General features: G+C 48.3%; 1 protein-coding gene across 2 annotated transcripts in view; it reads right to left on the minus strand.

Annotated features, from left to right (window-relative positions):
- ATP9B (ATPase phospholipid transporting 9B (putative)) overlaps nucleotides 1-14,789 on the minus strand; it is a 3,609,114-nt gene extending 3,594,325 nt beyond the window's left edge. For both annotated transcript variants that reach the window (XM_069620656.1, XM_069620655.1), the window contains exon 1: nucleotides 14,666-14,789. In XM_069620656.1, the coding sequence (XP_069476757.1) occupies nucleotides 14,666-14,751 (86 nt within the window). In that variant the 5' untranslated portion in view covers nucleotides 14,752-14,789. The remainder of the gene's footprint in view (nucleotides 1-14,665) is intronic.
- Between the last annotated feature and the right edge of the window lie 5,253 nt (nucleotides 14,790-20,042).

The following is a 20,042-nucleotide window of genomic DNA, read 5'->3' on the forward strand; positions in this document are numbered from 1 at the left end:
TGCATGCCCACACCGTTGCTAGACTCCCTTTCTAGTATTGAGAGTATGCTGCTTCTACATCAGATAGGCTGCTACAAGTCTATGCATTAAGCGTCATACTGAAACCCTGCCAGGTTGTGCTATGCTATTATGCCACCATAGCCCACATTCTTGCCATCTACAACTAATTCTCTAGATAACTATGGGTCAACATAGGACATGAGCTCGGTCAATGCAATGTCACTTTTGATCATCTGAAAAGCCAGCCATGCCTAGGAATGATGCTCAACAGTTTCTCCAAAACTCAAAACGTCATCACTATAGTTGAAACAGTTTCATATGTGACAGATAACTTTTTAAACACTTACTTGAAAGATCTCTGCTGCAAAGGAAATGATTATACTAACATGCTTATATCGGTACTGATCTACAATAATGGAAAAATATGTGATGTATCTGGATTGAGAATCCAACTATGAAGTGATTATCATTATTTAAATGTAATGGGAAGCATATTCTAGCTCAATTGAGGAGAGTGATCAAGTCATTGATGGGCATACCAGGAAGTCTTCCCCTTTCAATTGCCTTATTAAGCTGTCTCATATCAACGTATATGCAGATTGCAACCTTTTTTGGACAACCACTATATGGGATACAGGTCACAGGCTCAATAATGTCATTCTTGAGTAATATTGGCATTTATTTTTCCTACTTACCTGTGGTTGTAGATCTATACAGACTTTATAGTGGTGCTGAGCTATGGGCTTCACCAATTTGTCAATGTATAATGTGATCAGAGCTTCTTGAAGTTTTCCAAACACTTGAGTGTGGGAGGTTGTCCAATTATAAGATGTCCTCCTCTCAGAGAAAAAGCGATCACAACTATTCCTATGGCTCTATCCACTGGATAGCCAAGTAAATTGCTTCCTGGGACGTCCTCTTGTAATATATGTACATCACTTAGCACTATTGTATGTGTGTGAGCGAAGCTATGAATATTCTGTGATTCTTCAAAGGACTGTTTGCTGCCCATAGTAAAATGTGTAGTTCTGACATAGATAATCAGTTTACTTGTCATTGCCTCATACTCCGATAAGCACAATTGAGCCTGGCACCTACGTCAATAACAAATCTTGCCATGTGGCTACCTACATGATTTCTACATCTACCCCTTAGCATTGATCGTAAATCTACCTCTTAGCATTGATCGTCTGATGTGTCCTCAAAATAACACAGAGGATGATTGTGGTTTAACAGTTGTTATTTGATTGTCACATTCGCTGACATTGTTGCACTTATCTGTGCATCTTCTGGGAGCAGAGTTGCACAGGTTGGCGATTTTCTTTGTCGTAATTGCTGCACCTTTGTCCCATTGAGGGCATTTAACCTCACGCAGAGGGGTGGAGTCAGTGTCAACATTTTGGGGGAGGCTGGGTAACGGTTTTGAAAGATGTTTGTGGGTGGTCCCATTAACCCATTGCGCTGTTGATCCTGCACCCTTTGCTCTCAGCCAAGGAGGTGGATTAGCAAAGAAGTCTTCGTCTGGGCCATTAGATGCAACTTTCACCCATATCCAAGGCTATTTAAATTCACAAGGAACTCCTAATCATTGGTGGCTTGGGACTTTTAAAAGCTAAGCCCAGCTGTTAAGTCTTTGCCTTTATCATAGGGGGTATACGGATAGTGCCCGAGAGGCTTTTGTTCTCTGCTTCTGTACATATATCGCAGCTGCCACGTTAATGATCATTTCAATGTAAATACTATGCACGCCAGGGTTCGAACTGGCGTAGCACCCTTTTCCCCATCAGATCCCCAGGCTGAGCATCGAGGTAGAGTGCTCCTTTTGCCTAGAACCTCCTAAAGGTGGCAAGATTAAGCACATTCAAGCCAAGGGTTGGCACCATCCCTGTTCAAGCAGGAATGGTTGCTCACAACTGTTGCACATTTTCCCTAAGTTGGCACTGGTCTCTGGCAATTTTCCTCTTTAGGCACAGGACTTGTTGAACAAGTGAAATATGGGCTCAGCTTTGCTCTTTTTACTGAGTTCCATTTGAGAGGCCTGAGCTTCAGTCCTTGTTATCAGTGCTGATTCTAGTGGGTATTGTGGCTAGTAGGCTTGATTCTTTAAACGGTCTCTTACGCACAGAGAGGGGAAGCACAATTCTCAAATGGATTGCTTCTTCATTTGTGAAAGTCACAGTGTGAAGCCAACTGCAAAATCACATCTATCGATTCCCTAGGTAACTGATATGGAGAGTTGAAAACATGCCGCTCCTGATGAATGTTCCTTTGGGCGTTCAAATATTCACCCATATACTTGAGTGCTTTGTAGTAGATGGTTTTGTTCAGCAGAAGAGTAGAAATTAGGTTTTCAACTTCATCACCTAACAGGTTGATCAAGTGACGACTTGCAAACTTGTCAGCATAATCTTTATTTTGAACTTCAAGGACATTTTCAAAGCATTCGATCCACCTCGCTCACTTAGGTCCAAGAGCATAAATGTTGTAAAGAGGTGGCTGGTCTAATGCAAAAAAGTCCTGGCATTTTCAGTTTTAATCATGGTGAAGGGGACCTTGTTACAATGTTCCCAAACCAATCAAAGAAAAAGTCCCTATGCTACAAGCCAGTAACTATTCAGTGGCAAATAAAACAAAGAATGTAAGGCTGCAGTATGCTTCATTGTATGAAGTCCCTTAACAACAGTGCTAGTCAAACAGAATGTGAATAATCATCAGGCTTGATTGCTAAAGCCCATTCCAAGATGGCCACCATGGGAACACACAGAGGAATTTATGAGGGATTATAAGAGTCAAGAAAACTTACTGCAAAGGCAGTGAAAAGTTGGAATGTCTATGCTCGTGGGCCAGCACAACCATCGTCCACCTCTGCGGCCTAACAAAGGATTTTGGAACTCCTTCAGCGGCAAAGAAAAACCGCAAACATAGAAGAAATCTTGGTTTTAGTATTAAAAAGGATGCTCCATTAAGATCGATGCTTGTTGATTTTAAACAGAAAGCAAGAACATGGGATTGAAGCAGTAATGGAGAAACATTACATACTAACATTTTGGCCAATGAATATTACAGACTTTTGCCAAAGTGTCAACACTGCCAAAAGTATATACGCCCTTTCCCGGATAGTCCAAGGAGACACACCTTCTACCAACTTCGATACAATCTTTTGAAAACCATGGCAGTGCAGCTTAGATTAAAAATCAGGAGAGAAAATAATAGTTGTAGATTGTGCAAACATTGATAAATAATGTAAACCTTGAAACACTGGTTTATTTTTTCTCCATCTTTAAAGGAGTTTAAAACGGAGTGCTTCAGAAAATGTGTATCTTTTAATGAAACAATTAATTTGGGACTATTTTTGCGGCCATTGTATGAAAAGAAGGCAAGCAAGTCTTAGTTTAGCAGTTGAACGATAATGTAATAGCATTGAAACTATGTTACACAGCACAAGATTGCTCTAGGTTAGAGTCAATAGATTTTTAGACTAACAGTATTGTATTGGTATGAAGTCACTTTTGAATTTGTACTTACTAATAATTGGTGTCTATAATAAACACTGATCGACAGAAGAGGTGCAACAGTGGCAGGCGTTCTTGTCACAGCCGGCTCGAGTTATGATGAGATATACTTTATTTATATTGCGCCTTTTCAGAGAGCAACGCAGTAAGGGAGGGGAACAAGGAGGACAAAAACCAACGATCTTACAAGGCCCAGTGACATTGAGAACACGCAGGTGCAGGCTAGAGGGAAGAGTGCAAGGGGCAGGGGAGGAACGGAAAGTGCTGAACATGTGATAAAAAAAAACAGCAGGTAGTGCGGCCAGCAAGTCGTAAGTGCAAGAGTAAGGCACAGATACCGGGTGCCTAGACCCTAGTGCAAGGGTTGCCAGGAGGCATGTGCGGGTATGCGGCTGAGTGGGCAGGGATCAGGGCCCCAAAACCAGAGGGTAGCCAGGAGCCCAGTGCCGAAGCAAACTGATCAGCAGGGGAGAGGAAGAGCGAAGGCAGAAGCAAAGAGGAAGGTCTTCAGATGTTTCCGGGACCGAAGATGGTTCTCCTATAGTCAGTGCTTTAAGGAGGCCGGGAACTGCCGGGGCTGGGCCCTGGCAGTCTCCAAAAAGTGAGGCTGAGTCGGGGCCCTGCCGGGGCCTCCCGGTCCCACCACTTCATGGCGGGTTATTGTCCCACCACCGCCGCAGCCGCAACGGAAGATGAGCCTGCCGTCATCAAGTCAGGCAGCTATGACTGACAGAAGTGCAGGACAGTCACAGCTTCGCACACACTAGTTTGCGCAAAGCTGTGACTGGATGGCACTTGTGTTAGTCACAGCTCAGGAAACGCACAGCGTCCCCACCATTAACACCCCTTTGTCTCCACTCCCTGTTGTGCCTTTTACAGCGTATGGCTGAGAGTAAGAATTCCGTTTCAGCCGTGCACTGTAAGAGGCACAACAGGAGTGAAGACAAAAGGGTGTTAATGTTTGACCCACCCATGGCAGAGACATTAGCTTCTGAAATCCTTCACTTCAGAGGGTAAGGCCATAACCTCCCAGACATCACCTCTTTCCTTTTTCAAATGACCTGATGCAGCAGGTCACATGCACACCAAGTTGGTGATGACATACACGCTGCCTTTGTAAGTTCCAAGTCAGCTGGAAACTGAACTCTCTATGAGTCATTAGGACGCTGCTTACATTGCCCGCAATCTTGACACTGGTTGCATATTTACAAACTACCGTTTTGTTTCACAAATGCAAGTATGATGTGTTGTGTGTATACGCGTGCAATTCGGCCTTTGTCTTCTGCTTGCCTGAGGCATTATCTAAACAAAGTACCCTCATTTTCGATTAAATGAAGCAATGTGCAGCAACGCTGGGAAGATAATCCATTAAATTCATGCTAACAGTAAAACTAGCCTGCGTATCTGAACACACAGCTCATCTCTTGGCCAAAGCGAAACAATTCTATTACGCCAAAAACAATAAAGCAAACAAACTATTAGTGAGCAAACTAGCCAAAAGCGAGGCGGAACACCATTACCGGGCTACGAGACTCCCAAGGGAGGGTCCACTAGGCAAAGCGGGAGAAACAGCAACTGGCGGCGGACCACCTGGCTCGGGTGATGTCCTCCCCTCCTAGAGACCAAAGCCAACAAATAGAATATCTACAAAAAGCGACTCTATCCCACTTGAACGATGCAGCCCGAACAAACCTTGATGTGCCTATCACAAGTGAGGAAGTCGAGAACAAGTCCCTCAGAGAACGGGCCCCGAGGTCTGATGGGTTCTCTGCAAGATTCTATAAAATCTTCCGGCTACAACTGGTGGCTCCCATGGTGACGCTCTTTAACTCCTTCAGGGACGCGGGCACGGTCACCGTCTCCATGGCAGAATCCATCACAATCCTGTTCCCCAAACCGGGAAAAGACCCGAAAGACCCGGCCTCATACAGACCCATTGTCTTGATGAACATTGACGCTAACATTTACTCGAAAATCCTGGCCAACCACCTTTCAGCCATTTTACCCAAAATAATCCACCCAGATCAATCTGGCTTTGTCATCGATAGATCCATGGGAGACAATGTTCGCAGAGCCCTGAACTTGATCGACCTTACAACCCGGAAATCACAGAAACTAGTGCTGGTGGCACTGGATGCTGTCAAAGCGTTCGACAGGGTGGACTGGGCCTTTATGGGTCAAACTATGGAAGCCTTGCATATCGGGCCCATGTTCCAGAAGATGGTCCTAGCGAACTACAAAGCCCCGAAAACCCTTCTCAGAGTCAATGTCGCTCTTTCCGCTCCGAAACCGCTTGGCTGTGGGACCAGGCACAGATGCCCATTGTCCCCATTACTTTTTGCCATGGTAATGGAGCCATTCGCCCAAAGAATCAGAGCCAACCCCAACATCAAAGGCCCTCAGATCGGCCCTACCCAACACAAAATAGCCCTTTATGCTGCGACAAAGGATTCCAAAGGGCCTAAGCCCCTTCTCCCCGGTCTTTATGAACCCCTCCTTTGCCCCCGGAACCAATCTCCACAACTTCAAGAATTGGATCGGGGGAGGCCTAGAGTCACTGGGCCAACTTTTCACGGAAGGTCACCCCCGAACATTTGAACAATGCAAAGAGACTTTTCAGATGAAGGAAGCAGACATATTCACTTATATTCAGCTCCGACACTGGTGCTTCCACCCACAAACCCGGTAAGTAGCAAGGCGCACGCACTCACCACTCAAACTAATTTTTCAAGATCTCCCGACTCGAGGAAGGATCTCGGCCCTATACAAATGCTTTTCGGGAGACTTCCTTATCTCCAAAACCCGTGCTATGGCCCAATGGGAGGCAGATCTAGAGCACGCGCTAACCGACCAGAACTGGGTGGACATTTGGTCACAAACTCATTCAGCGTTCTCTTGCATCACAAACTGAGAATGCGCATACAAACTCTTACTTCGTTGGTATTACCCCCCCCGTTTCATCATATAAACCAGGCTCCAAGGTCCACCTATTGGAGACTATGTGGACAGCCAGGCTCCTTCTACCACATGTGGTGGTCGTGCCCGAAGGTTCAACTTTTTTGGTCACAGTGCGTAACCATATTTGCAGACATCACCCAGAAGGCAATCCCACTCGAACCTGAACCTATCCTTCTGGGGTCCCCGGTCCCGTGGTGCTACCCAAGATCAGGAAGAAAAGCTACACTCCTGACTCAATGCCTCCTGGCAGCGCAGACTGTGGTGGCCCACACATGAAAGACCGCTGAAGGTCCGCTGGTGGCATTGTGAACGGCGGCCAGAGCCATGACACTTGGGCCCCATTCCTAGACTATAACTGGAAGTTCCCAGCCCTAACCCACCTATCCCGGAACACCACGACAATTCTCGAGGGGACAGAGACGAACCGAGCAGAAGAAGAAACATAGGGGGATGGGTGGAGGAGCGGGGAGGGTTGGGTTTTTGACTGCCATGCACTGATTTTACTTGATTTCACTCTACTCTGTTGCAAAAATTTACAGTTAAAAAAAAAAAAAAAAAAAAAAAAAAAACTAACCTGCGTATACATTTAGGAATATGAATGTATATCCTGGCTGAGAGCAGGGCCCGTGAACTTGTGTGCAGTTTAGGGGCATGAGGCTCAGGCAGCATACATGGACATAGGTCTGAAATATCATATTTGTTTTCTTATTTCCCTGAACAAGGACAGTGGCATCAAACAAGCATAAAGGACACTGGGTGGAAGACAATGACCAGGAAAAAAAAACTAAAACTGCACCCATGAATACATTGTGACCTAGGAAGACAGTACTTCTGGGTAATGGACATATGTTGGGCCCCAACGGAAGCTAAGAAAACGAGTGATCCTAGAGTCTGCGATTGCCAGTTCCCCCTTTAGTGTCAGCTGCATTCACAGACACTGATACATACTGCCTTGGCAGCGATTAAAAGTGCTTGGCAAAGCGCTTGAAGTTCCCTTACCCCCTTTCACCTGCCCAAAGTGTCATGTAAGGGTAGCATTAGCAGTCCGCGATGATGGTACTCTATTCTAGCATAGGGACAGGACATGCATTAACAGTAGTAGTCTCAAGGAAATTATATGGGATGTGGCATAGACAGCGGGCACAGATCAACAGCCACAGGAACAAGGTAATACCCCAGTGTAGACGCAAAAACACATTAGACATCACTTGGAATGTATATGTAGCAGAGCTTGTGCTTTGAGTTACTGTATGAGTGTAGAAACCACAAGGAACGTTAACGTCGCTGGCATGGATAAGCCCCAGATATGTGGAGCGGATGGAAAGGTTTATGTGCTATAGAGCATGGGCATTAGAAGCTATGAGCAAACAGTTATCAAAAACACAACCTGTCCCATTTTAGGTTTGAAATGACGAGCCACTACTGGATTCTATGATTCTTTAACTTTGTATTCTGGTTCTTGTAATTTCTGCATTCACAAGAGGGGACTCACAAAATAAACTCAAACGGAGCAGGCGCTACTGTACGCTGTGGGGCTACACTGCTGTATACTGTAGCATTATATCGGACTCTGTCACTATTTACTAAACCAGGACTTTAAGCGCTGTAGATAAGACACAGTGCAATTAAATGATTTGCCCAGGACCACACATTTTGGTTGTACCAGCAGTGTTGCAGTATGCGCTTAGTTATCTAGACGAGATCACCCATGTTCATTTTTACATGCTCTTCTTTAGGCCATGCCTTCAGGTTTTAGGCCATGCCTGTGGTACTGTTCCCTTAAGGGAAGCGCACGCGGCGGCGGCGTGACGTTGTACGCCGCCTTGCATTATAAATAAAGGGGGCGTTCCTGGCCGCAACATTGTGACCAGGGAGCCCGAACTGAACAGACGTGTGCGCCTCAGTCTGTGGGGTTGGGGGCTCACAGGAACCTCTGTATGGGTCACAGAAGGACCCCCAACAGTGGCGACGAGGTCGGTACGTTGCCAGGGCCCGGGAGTGAAGATTTTCACAATTTTTGAAGCGTAGCAGATGATTTTGTTGATTCGTTCCATGCCGTGGGCCGGGTAGACGCTACGCAGCAGGCGGCCATTTTGGACTCCTGGCAGGGGATACTCATGGTGCTCCGGTAGGGCCCATGCAGGGCATCCATGCCTAATTTTTGGAAATTATGATAGCGGACAGCTATATCTGCCCACACATGCCTGAATTTTGAATTTATTTTTAATTTGTGGGCGAGCTACATCAAATGAAGGCAAGGAAAAGGGGGAATGATGCCAAGGCCTGCTTATCCCCTACACCTCCCTGGCTCAATTTTTGGGACATCCACGCTGGATTGCAGAAACCCCACGCCATCCTGCAGCTGAAGACCTTCATCTTCAATGTCACCTTCATCATCATGCCCAGCTGCTGTGTGTAAAGGCACATTCTGGACTGGCAACCTTCTGTGGTATGCAGACTCTGCTACACATCATCATCATCATCAGGTCTGGACAATTGATTTCTTTGTGTGTCTGGACTGGTGCACTCCACGGCCCCCATTAGGCCTGTGCTGGTTGTGCGAGTTGCATCCCCCAGTTCATTTCGGGGGTGCCTGTGCACTTTAACCCATGAGTGCGCCTGGTAACCAGGACGGTGGGCTGCCTGCAGACCAACAGCGACCTCAAGTCCAGCCCCAGCCTGTAGCGCAACCAGTTCTGCAGCCAGTTCCCCAAGTCATGGTGCAAATGCGGGCCCCTGCGGCACTACAGCCTATTCCAGAATTTGATGTCTCAGGTCCCCCATCCAGCATGGAGCCCAGGTGGAAACGGTGGGTGGACCGTTTAGACATGTACTTCAGGGCCACCATGGAGACAAATGATGACAGCAAGCTGGCAACGCTGCTGTATGCTGCTGGGCCTGCAGTGCAGGAGATTTTCAAGTCACTTCAGACCACTGATGCCTCCTATGGGGCTGCCAAGACGGCCCTTCACAATCATTTCTTACCGCTCGGCAATGCAGATTATGAGAGGTTTGTCATGCTGTCTGCCCGACAGAAGGAAGACGAGACGCTGGACACTTTTTATGGTCGTCTCAAACGCCTCTCCTTGGCACGTGCCTGGGGTGACCCGGATGACATGATTAGAACTCTCTTGATACAGGCCTGTTCGTTAGGAAAACGGAGGCGACAGGTATTGAGGGAACCAGGCACAACACTTGCTTGCATCATTGAACTGGGGCGCTGCCATGAAGTGTCGGAGGCCAAGGCATCCAACATGGAGGCTGGGACGCGCCCAGCGAAGACAGAAGAAGTGTGTGCCGTAGGGTGGGGTGGCAGAGGTGCCAGGAGGCCAGGTATGATTCTATGATTCCCGTGACAGGGGCAGGAGAGCTGGTGAGTCGTGCCAGAAGTGTGGCTATGACCTGCCCCACCCCGCTGAGTGCCCAGCGGCGGGAAGAACTTGCGGGCAGTGTGGCCTTGCTGATCACTATGCCCCTGTGTGCAAGGCATCCCTGCCCGTGATGGTGCCCAATGGCCCAGTTTGGTTGGGGTTCCTGCGTCAAGCCCACCCACCGAACGTGGCATAGGTTGACCAAGGAGAGGAGGGTGCCCAAGCGGAGGAGGAAGAAGAAGAGGAGGAGAGCATCTTCTTTGTGTCCAGTATGGGAGTTCTAAAATCAAAGAGCAGACGACAACCGAGGTGCGTGGTAGCAGTGAACAAGTCGCCCGTCCCGATGCTCGTAGACACGGGGGCATCTGTCAATGTGATGGCCCGTGGACACTACGATGCGATGGACACGCCACCGAAACTGGTCAGCCCGAGGGCCCCCATCTTCGCCTTCGGAGGTTCGGAAACCGATCCCATTGGATGGCGCCTTCGTGGCAAAGGTGGAACATGATGGATGAAAGATCACAGCAAGATTCTACGTCACACCGGTGAGCACGAACACACTACTCAGCTGTGCGGCGGCAGAGGCCTTAGGCATTTTGAGCTTTGCCTACTCTGTATACCTAGAGGACATACATGACCTTTTGGACAAATACTCTGCCCTATTCAATGGGATTGGTCGGATGGCCAGTGATCCAGTGAGGCTGCACATAGATGAGTCTGTGCAGCCCATTGCCTTGAAACATCGGAGGGTGCCATTCCATCTCAGGGCACAAGTAGACAAGGAACTGGCCAATTTAGTAAATTTAGACATTATTGAGAAGGTCGAGGGTCTCACACCATGGGTATCACCGACAGTGGTGGCGAGGAAACCGAAACAACCTGACTCAGTACGGATATGTGTCAACATGAGGCTACCGAGCAAGGCTATCAAGAGAGAAAGACATTTGACGCCAACCATCGACGACAATCATCGTGGAGTTGCAAGGGGCTTGTTTCTTCTCAAAGTTAGACCTTCCAGCCGGTTATCATCAGGTCGTTCTGCAACCGAAGTCAAGGTATAGAACGGCCTTCACAACACACAGAGGCCTCTATAGGTACAAGAGACTCAGTTTTGCCATGTCATCGGCAGAGGAGGCGTTTCAAAACATCATCAGAGGTCCCCTTGCTGACCTGGAGGGAGTCCTTAACATCAGTGACGACATCCTGGTGTTCGCCAAGACTGAGGTGGTCCATTTACACAAGCTGGCCAGGACTTGAGAGAGGCTGCAGTCATTAGGCCTCACGCTCCACAAGGAAAAATGCGAGTTCCTGCGACCGACCACCGAATTCTTTGGATTCATGTTCAAGGAAGGGGGTGTGTCGCCAGATCCAAGGAAGGTGAAAGACATCAAAGAAGCCCGACCACCCGAGAATGTGTTGGAGATGCAGAGTTTTCTTGGTATGGTGACGTACTGTGGTCGGTTCATCCAGAATTTAGCGCCCAGGTCGGAACCCCTGAGGGACCTCATGAAAAAAGAAACAACATGGCACTGGGGTCCTCTCGAGCAGGCTGCATTTGAAGATATCAAGAGCGCCCTCACGGCCGAAGACACCACAGCGTTCTTCGACCCAACACTTCTGTCGGAGATCATTGTCGACGCAAGCCTGTTCGGCCTGGGGGCCGTATTGACTCAAATGGGCCGGGATGACAGCATCCGCCCCGTAGCGTGTGCCAGCAAGGCGCTGTCTGACACCGAGCAGTGCTACTCCCAGATCGAGCGGGAGGCTCTCGCTGTGCTGTGGGGGTGCAGGCATTTCAGGCTCTGCGTCCTGGGCCAGCCAGTAACTGTCGTGACGGACCACAAGCCCCTGCTGCCCATCTTGGCGGGGTCCTCGTCCAAGCCACCGGCGAGAATTGAACAGTGGATGCTTGCACTCAAGTACGGTGTCTCCCTAGTGTACAGGCCCGGCGTCAACAATGCGGCGGACTACCTGTCCAGGCACCCGGGGCATGGCAGCAAGGAGGAAGTGGACACATGTGCGGAGGAGGCAGATGACCACGTAAGGATGGTTGTGAAAGCGGCCACCCCAAATGCCATGCCCCTCGATGACCTGGAGGCAGCAGGAGCCAGGACGAATGCTTTCAGATCCTTAAGACCGCAATGCAGCACGGATCATGGAAGACCGTATTTGAATCATTGGCCGGACGCATCCAAGAAGCCAAGGTGGGGCTTGAACAGTTGTGGAAGGTGAGGGAGGAACTTTCGTTTTTAGCTACGGGTCTCCTGTTGAGGAGTGACCGGATAGTCGTGCCCCAAGCCAAGATCAAAGAGGTGATAAATCTGGACCACCAGGGACACCAAGGGGCTGCGAAGACCAAGGCCCGATTACGCCTCAAAGTGTGGTTCCCCGAGCTGGAACGGAGGGTCAATGACTATGTGGCCTTGTGAGTCTGGTGCAAGGCGGCGCCCCCAATACAGCGAGAGCCGGCTATTGAAACCATGCCCCGGGGGACGCGGCCATGGGAGGTGGTGCATGGAGACTTTGGGTCCAACACGCTAGGCACGCATTTCCTGGTGGTGGTGGACGAGTACTCCTGCCACCCGGAGGTGGAGTTTGTGGACTCAGTGGCTTTCGAACATGTAGTGGTGGCCCTCGAGAAAGTCTTTGCCTCTCATGCGTTTCCTCATATCCTGTGCTCGGACAATGGGGCGCCGTTTCAGATTGAGCGATTCTCAGAACTGATGGAGGGGTATAGGGTACTGATGGAGGGGTATAGGGTTCAACACCGAAAGATCACCCTGCTCTGGCCAAGAGCCAACAGTGAGGCGAAAAGGCTGATGAGAACTCTGAATAAGACATTCCGGATAGCGCAAGGCCAGGGACACTGTCTGAAAAGTGCGCTATATCAGTTCCTGGGAGTCTACCGCACCACTCCCCACGCATCGACGGGAGTGGCCCCGGTGAAGGCCCTCTTCAAACAATGCCCCAGAGGGCTGCTGCCCGAGGTTCGGAGAAGGAGCCCCGAGTCATCAACGACCAGCAGGTGGATCTTGATCGCAGGCTGCGGACGGAGCAGGAGAATGTGAGGAGAGGGCTCTGCCCCCAACACCTAGAACCTGGGGATGAGGTGCTCATAAGGAATAGGCACCCCCACGGGAAGCCATCTCTCCCGTACGAACCCGAACTGCTAGATGTGGTGGCAGTCAAGGGGTCCATGGTGACGGCCTCGGACGGAAAGTCGGCAGTCAACAGGAACGTGAGCTTCTTTAAGAGACTAGGGGACTCAAGAACTGAACCCCCTCACGAACCGGACAGTATCGAAGTACCCGATGAGGGTGGAGGTGCTGCTCCCCTGCCCTCATCCCCAGCCCAGGGATGGATTGCCCATGTCGTAGGCCAGCGGGAGGTACCCCCAGAGGACTGGGCGAGGGAAACCCACTCGCCGACTACGTGCTGGGAAAAGTTTCCTGAACGGCCTGTGTGCCGTGTGTAGTTGTTAAGGGGATCCAGGGCGGTTGTGAATAAAGGGGTGCCGTGGGATCATTTTGTTATTTGCACTGTTTGATGTGTTGTTGTTTGGAACTGTTCAAACACAGTTTGTTTGTCCTCATGGAAAAGGAGGAGTGTGGTGCTGTCCCCTTAAGGGAAGCGCACATGGCGGCGTGACGTTGCACGCTGCCGCTTGCATTATAAATAAAGGGAGTGTTCCCGGCCGCGACAGTGCGACCGAGGAGCCCGAACTGAACGGACATGTGCGGCTCTGTCTGTGGGGTTGGGGGCTCATGGGAACCGCCGTATGGGTCACAGAAGGACCCCCAACAATGCCCATCCGAGCCCCCAAAGGAGCCTCCCCTCAATTGCTTACCCCACTTGCCTATCGTGGTGTAGAAGTCCGACATAAAGGGAATGAAAAAAACGCCAACTCAATTTTTGGTGTTTTAACGAGGTTGGTTTCTTTTCTCTAAACAGAATAGTGTGCATATCACGGTTCGACGCAAATAATTCAGAAGCTTGATGCTTCGATTCTCTTTAACCGTATTTATACTGTATGCCCCCTTGACAAATTCACGTGCTTTTTCAAAACTCTCCTACCTTCTGGTCACTATCCATTCTCCCTAGCCAATCCTATTTCACGATGAATTTTACTTTAGGTTTGATAACTATGGGGTAAGATGCCAATTTACAGACATGGCAGTCAGCACCCAAAGACTGCAGATCTTAATTTACAATCCCTGCCTACCTGGACCAAAGCACTATTTCTTGCATTTTAGCAGGTGCGCAATTCTTGATGGTTACAAGCTTCTCCATTTACACAGTTCTAAGACTACATAAGCAAGGCACCGAGGGTTGCAAAAGCTTCTTTTGATGTCTGCTTCCTGGTGTTCAAATGCAGGGTCAAGCACGTGGTGCGGTGCAAAGTGCCAGGTTTTGGCAGCACAAAGTAAACATGACAAAGATAGCGACCGGTTTACAATTGGGGAAACAAGTAACCATGGAGATTCAATTCTGCTATAGAGGAAGGGGAGTTACTCGGCAAAACACCATCCCGACAAAGTGACTAGCAACTCTGCCCAAGGGTGTACAAGTACAGCGACTCCTCGGTACAGCAACTCCTCGATAGGTCTTGAGCTGCAGCTGCAGATGCCAGGGGAAAAATGAGAGATTGGCGAAACTGGACACACTGCTGGCATTATTATGATTGACGGAATGACTGAACATCGTAAAAAGGAATATCTCTGAGGCGGCAGGTTATTCCCCTACCCCTTGCACAATTCACTATCTACGCCATGTATCTGCGCGTTCACTGACACTTTCCCCAACATCGCAGTATTACTCCGGTACCTGTTACTTTGCCTTTCAGCAGCTCTGTAATAGGCTGCCCGCTTCTGGGCGCTGCGCACTGGGCGCAGGGGGATATGATCCGCCATGTTTTGCTCCCCCCCTGCCACGGCCTGTACACAGGCTGACGTCATCCGCACGCTCAGCAAAGAATTTTCATAGAACGACTGTCAGATGCAAACGGAGACGTGTCCTTTTTCTGTTTTCATGGCTCAGCGTGCGAATGTGGTCCTGCTGTCGTGCTACTCTGAACAAAACGGGAATGGCCAGACTGCTGATAACAAGCCTGACGGGGTGTTGTGTTTATGGGCAAGCTGGAGAGGTGTTCATTATATATTCGCCAGCGATTGTAGAGTACTCCAGTTCTTTGTTTTATTTCTCACTCTATATTTGGTTGTTCCACATGAGAGAGGATAAAAGAACGCATACAGCGTCCAAGTTCTCCAAACTCTTAAGTGTTAGACAGTAGTCATGCCATATCTGATGACAATACAAGAAGGCATGTCCACAGATCTCAACCATTTGTGTCGTAAAGGCGGGTGATAACACCCGATTTTAATTTTGGCAGTTTAGAGATGGTCCATTGAAATGAATGGGCGTACAGAAGGCTTGGTGGGTGAGTCAGCTGTTTACAAGGCGGGTGACACCCGTCAAAAGCGTGTGAGTTGAGAGCTATGCATTTCTTGGACTTGTGCCATAATGTCACAGAATGGAACATAATTAAATGGAGAAAAAATGCAAACTCTGATAAATTGCCTTCTAGAAAGGGTGTGGACACCCTGTTTAAAAAATTGTTATTAATAAAATCATGCGGGTAATTGCATTACTGAAAGGGTAATTTGCTGATCAAATTCCTCTATCATTAGCTTCTCAATTTGCACACTTTTGGAGGGTGTCACCTGCCCTGAAAAGTTCACTCACCAGCTGTTGCCCCTCTGGCCCCTGTGACTACCCCCAGCCACAGAGCACACACAGGTAGCAGTCCTGTCCGATGCAGTCACCATCGAGCCACGCACCGCCACCACGTCCATTGGACCAGGCTCATAAGTGACAGCTTGTCTTGAGGATGCCGGTTCTTCACAAGCACTTAATCCCCCGGAGTTAGCTGCTGGGGCCGGAGCCCTCTTCTCATGTTCTCGCCCTCCGTCCTGAGTCTCCTCTCACGCTCCACCTGAGCATCGTCAATGACAGCTGGTTCCCGCTCCCGCACTTCAGGGATCAGACCCCTCGGACATCGCCGAAACATCGCCTCTGCAGGTGCCACTCAAGTAGACGCATGCGGGGTGGCCCTGTATTCCCTCAGGAACTGCTACAAGGCCAGTTGCAGGCAGCGTCCTTGGCCGTGGGCGATGCAATGCACTTTGTTTAATGTTCTCATAAACCTTTCTGTTTCGCCATTTGCACAGGGCCAAACTGGTGTGATCTTCCAATGTTGTATCCCATAGTCCCCCATCAGCTGGGCGAAGCTGTCCCCCTGGAATGGCGGTCCATTATCGGAACACAGGGTCTGAGGCAGGCCATGAGTGGCAAAGATCTTCTGGAGGGCCACAGCCACCTTGTGTAACGCTTACCTTGTCCCCGCAAGAGCGTACATGATCTGGGAACCTGGTTATCTGCCAATACTGGTTAAAACTGGATTTTCCCCTGTGTCAAAAGAGAGAGAAAATATGGGGGAATACTGGAATCAATTATGTGATCACGATACTATGGCTCACCCCTATTTCCCATGCTGCTGACTTCCCTAAAAGTTTTATGTGCCCCGTTCTCCTCCTCACCTGTGTTTATTTTTTTGGGAGCTCTCCATCCTGCTTTCATACAGGGCGTGTTAGTGGTGAGAATAAAGAAGAACTCAGGCTGAGAGACTTTCAAAGGCCGCTGAAGCTAAGTGTCTTGACTCTTGGCGGGTTCTGGAGTCTTTAGTCAACAGGGTGTTAAAGTCTCTGAGAGAAAAAATAAATAGAGTTCTGAGGAGAGAGCTCTCTCTTGACGTTGATCTAATGATTCTCTGGTTCTTTTGCAGGTTCGTTAAAGAGAGGGCTTTCTCTTGGGTAGCGCTGGTGATTTTTGAAGAAGAAATAAGAAGTCTTCTCTTAAGGTAAGCATGCGCGTGTAGTATTGGAAAGGCGTGCGGCACACCGTGCCTTCATTGCCAAGCAATGGCACCTTCTCTGAGGAAAAACTTGGAATCATTGGAAAAGTTTGTCAGAGCTTCAGGTACGTAAGCGTGTCTTTTTATCTTCACTCGCTGTCATGTCTTTATGTTCTTTAATTAACATTTGTACCTTGTCTTTGCAGGTTTTCGGAGGTCGGAGGTTTTCGTGAAGAAGCAGAGGCTGAGAAAGAAGACTGCTGACTGAACTGCGACGAAGCCGCGGCTGAGGAAGAAAACTGCTGACTGAACTGTGGAATACTGAAAACACCTGTCGGAGGACTGCTACTGTAGAAATTCTTGTCAGTTACATTGACGACTTAGGTCTGTAGTTCTTCTGTTAACTTAGCAAGTTGTTAACAGGACTTTTTCTATTGCCTTGAAGGTCTGTGAGCTGAATGCCTGTAGCATTACACCACTGGCAGTGGAACTAACATGAAGCGCATGTTACTTTGGGGCGGGGCTTTTATAGTCTTCAATGCCCAACTACTAGCTCTCAATAACTACTTAGACAATGACCCGCAGGTCGGCCATCTTAAGAGGAATTGTGACCATTGGATTTCTATGGGAGCCATTGTAACTTTGGTACTAAGGAATGTGGGAACGCCAGGTTTGCCATGCTAATACCCATTTAGCCCCCACTGATCTGCAACAAGACCCCCTCCTGGCCTGAATACCTGATCCCAATCTGCAACTCTGGAGGTGATCATGATAGTTTTCCCCCCCAAGGCACCTCCTAAGGGTGGCTCCCGGCCCTGGCTTGGTGGGATGATTCTGATGACATTTTTTAAGTAGCTGGGGAGCATGAATATTGGAACTGGGTTCCCAAGTTCTGTCCTGTGGACTGAAACCCTTTCAATCCACCAGGTAAAACAACTTTCTCCTGACGACTTTGGAATCTAAAATCTCTTTCCCTTCAAATTCGGGTTCACCCTCTACAATTACTGGTTCCGGAGATTTTTGCATTCTGGTTCCTGGACTCATCGGCTTCAGTAGAGAAACATGAAACACAGGGTGTATTTGCATGTGAGATGGAAGACTCAACTTCAGAGCGACAGGGTTGATAACTGCTTCCACTGGAAACGGGCCCAAAAATCTGGGTTGGAAGTTATGTGGCCCCTTAAGAGCAATGTATTTAGAAGCTAGCCACACCTTGTCTCCTACTTGAAAATCCAGAGTATCTCTTCGGTGCTTGTCAGCAAATTTCTTTTGACTGTCCTTTGCTGCGGTCAGATGTACCAAGGCCTCCTTTTTAGCTCGAGAAATTTTCTCATGTAAACTTTGTACTGCTGGCATCTCTAATGGTTCTGGCGGATCAAAGGCGGAAGTTTGTGGATGGCAACCATTCAGAATGTAAAAAAGAGTATTCTCAGTAGGTGAGTGTTCAGAATTTTTGAAGGCATACTCTTCAATCCAGAGCAAATCCACCCAAGTGTTATCCGTCTGATGGAGGAGACATTGAAGATACTGCTCTAGGGTTTGGTTTGTTTACTCCGTCTGTCCATCGGTTTGTGGATGGCGACCAGTAGACAAACGCACTTCTATCTTGGCCATCTCACAACACCTCTTCCAGAATTGGGATACAAATTGGCTCCCTCTACTGGAGACCACAACGAATGGAAAACCATGGAGACGTACAATATGTTCCAAGAAGACCTTAGCCAAGACTGAGGCCGACGGAATTCCTGTTAAAGCCACAAAGTGTGCCGTTTTAGAAAACAAATCCACCACCACCAAGATTGTGTTGTAGCCTGAACAGGATGGTATCCATTGAGGTGGTGTGCCACAGGCTTGGTGGAACAACCAACGGTTGAAGAAGTCCTGAAGGTTTTTGTTTTGAACCTTTATTTTGGGTGCATATTCCACAGGTTTGAACAAAATCGATAATGTCTTTGCATCATGTGGGCCACCAGAAAAGTCTTTTAATCTTAGCTGTAGTCTTAGCGATTCCCAGATGACCCTCCAATAGCGCTCCATGATAATCTGCTAGGACCTGCTCTTGCAGGACCCGAGTAGGCAGATAAAAACGTCCCTGAAAGTACAGTAGGTTCTCTTAAATTGAACACTGTGCCCCTTTTGACTCCCAGGCCTCTAACTCGGAGGTTGTTATACTGAGCCGGATCTTCTTCAAATCTTCTACGGAGCATCCTGTAACACCCAACATCTTTTCTTCTGGAATGATTTTCACAGGATTTTGGGTTACATGGACATCATCATCCTCCCCGATGCGTGACAGAGCGTCCGTCTTGCCATTGCACACTCCAGGGCGATATGTGATGACAAAATCATATTCCGCAAAAACAGAGCCCAACGAGCAGTCACGAGGACTGAACTTTTGCAGAGCGCAATTATTGCAGGTTTTTATGGTCTGCGAGAACAGTGATAGTGTGCCGAGCTCCCAACAAATGATGTCTCCATTCCTTGAATGTATTTTTTATAGCCAATAGTTCCTTGTCTGTGATAGAATAATTTAATCCTGCTGCTGAAAAGTTTTAGACCAAAAGGCCACTTGGTGCAACTGTCTGGTTTTCGGGTCCTTTTGGGTCACTACCGCTCCCATGGCAGCGCTAGAAGCATCGGTTTCCACCACAAATGGCAGATCAGGCTGAGGATGTCGTTACACTGGGGCAGTGGTGAATCTTTTTTTTAGAGTCTGGAATGCCTCTTCAGCTTCAGCGGTCCAATCAAATTTTCTGTGTTTCCGTAGTAACAATGTTATTGGATGGACCATTTGAGGAAAACCAGATACAAAGTGCTGATAAAAATTGGTGAATCCCAAGAAACCGATGTGGGAGATGGCCAGGTTAAAACCGCTTCCACTTTTCTGTTGTCCATCTGAATACCCTGTGGTGACAGGACGAATCCCAAAAATTCCACAGAAGTCACATGAAAGGAGCATTTTTCCAATTTGATGTACAGTTGATGTTGCCGTAACTTAGTAAGTACCGCTCGAACATGGGCAACGTGTTCCTGAGCTGAGGCTGAATATATTAGGATGTCATTAATGTACACCACAGTGCACACATGTAATAATTCACGTAGAAGATCATTCATAAAATTCTGGAAAGCGGCTGGGGCATTGCATAAGCCAAATGGCATTACTTGGTACTCAAATAATCCATACTTAGTGCAGAAAAACAGTTTTCCACTCATAACCTTCCGTAATTCACACCAGGCGATACGCTCCCTGAAGGTCTAACTTAGAAAAAACTTTAGCATTTTTGACTTGGT

Source organism: Ambystoma mexicanum, chromosome 5q (genome assembly GCF_040938575.1).
Source record: "Ambystoma mexicanum isolate Mex_15411 chromosome 5q, UKY_AmexF1_1, whole genome shotgun sequence".
In the NCBI taxonomy this organism is placed as follows: Eukaryota; Metazoa; Chordata; class Amphibia; order Caudata; family Ambystomatidae; genus Ambystoma; species Ambystoma mexicanum.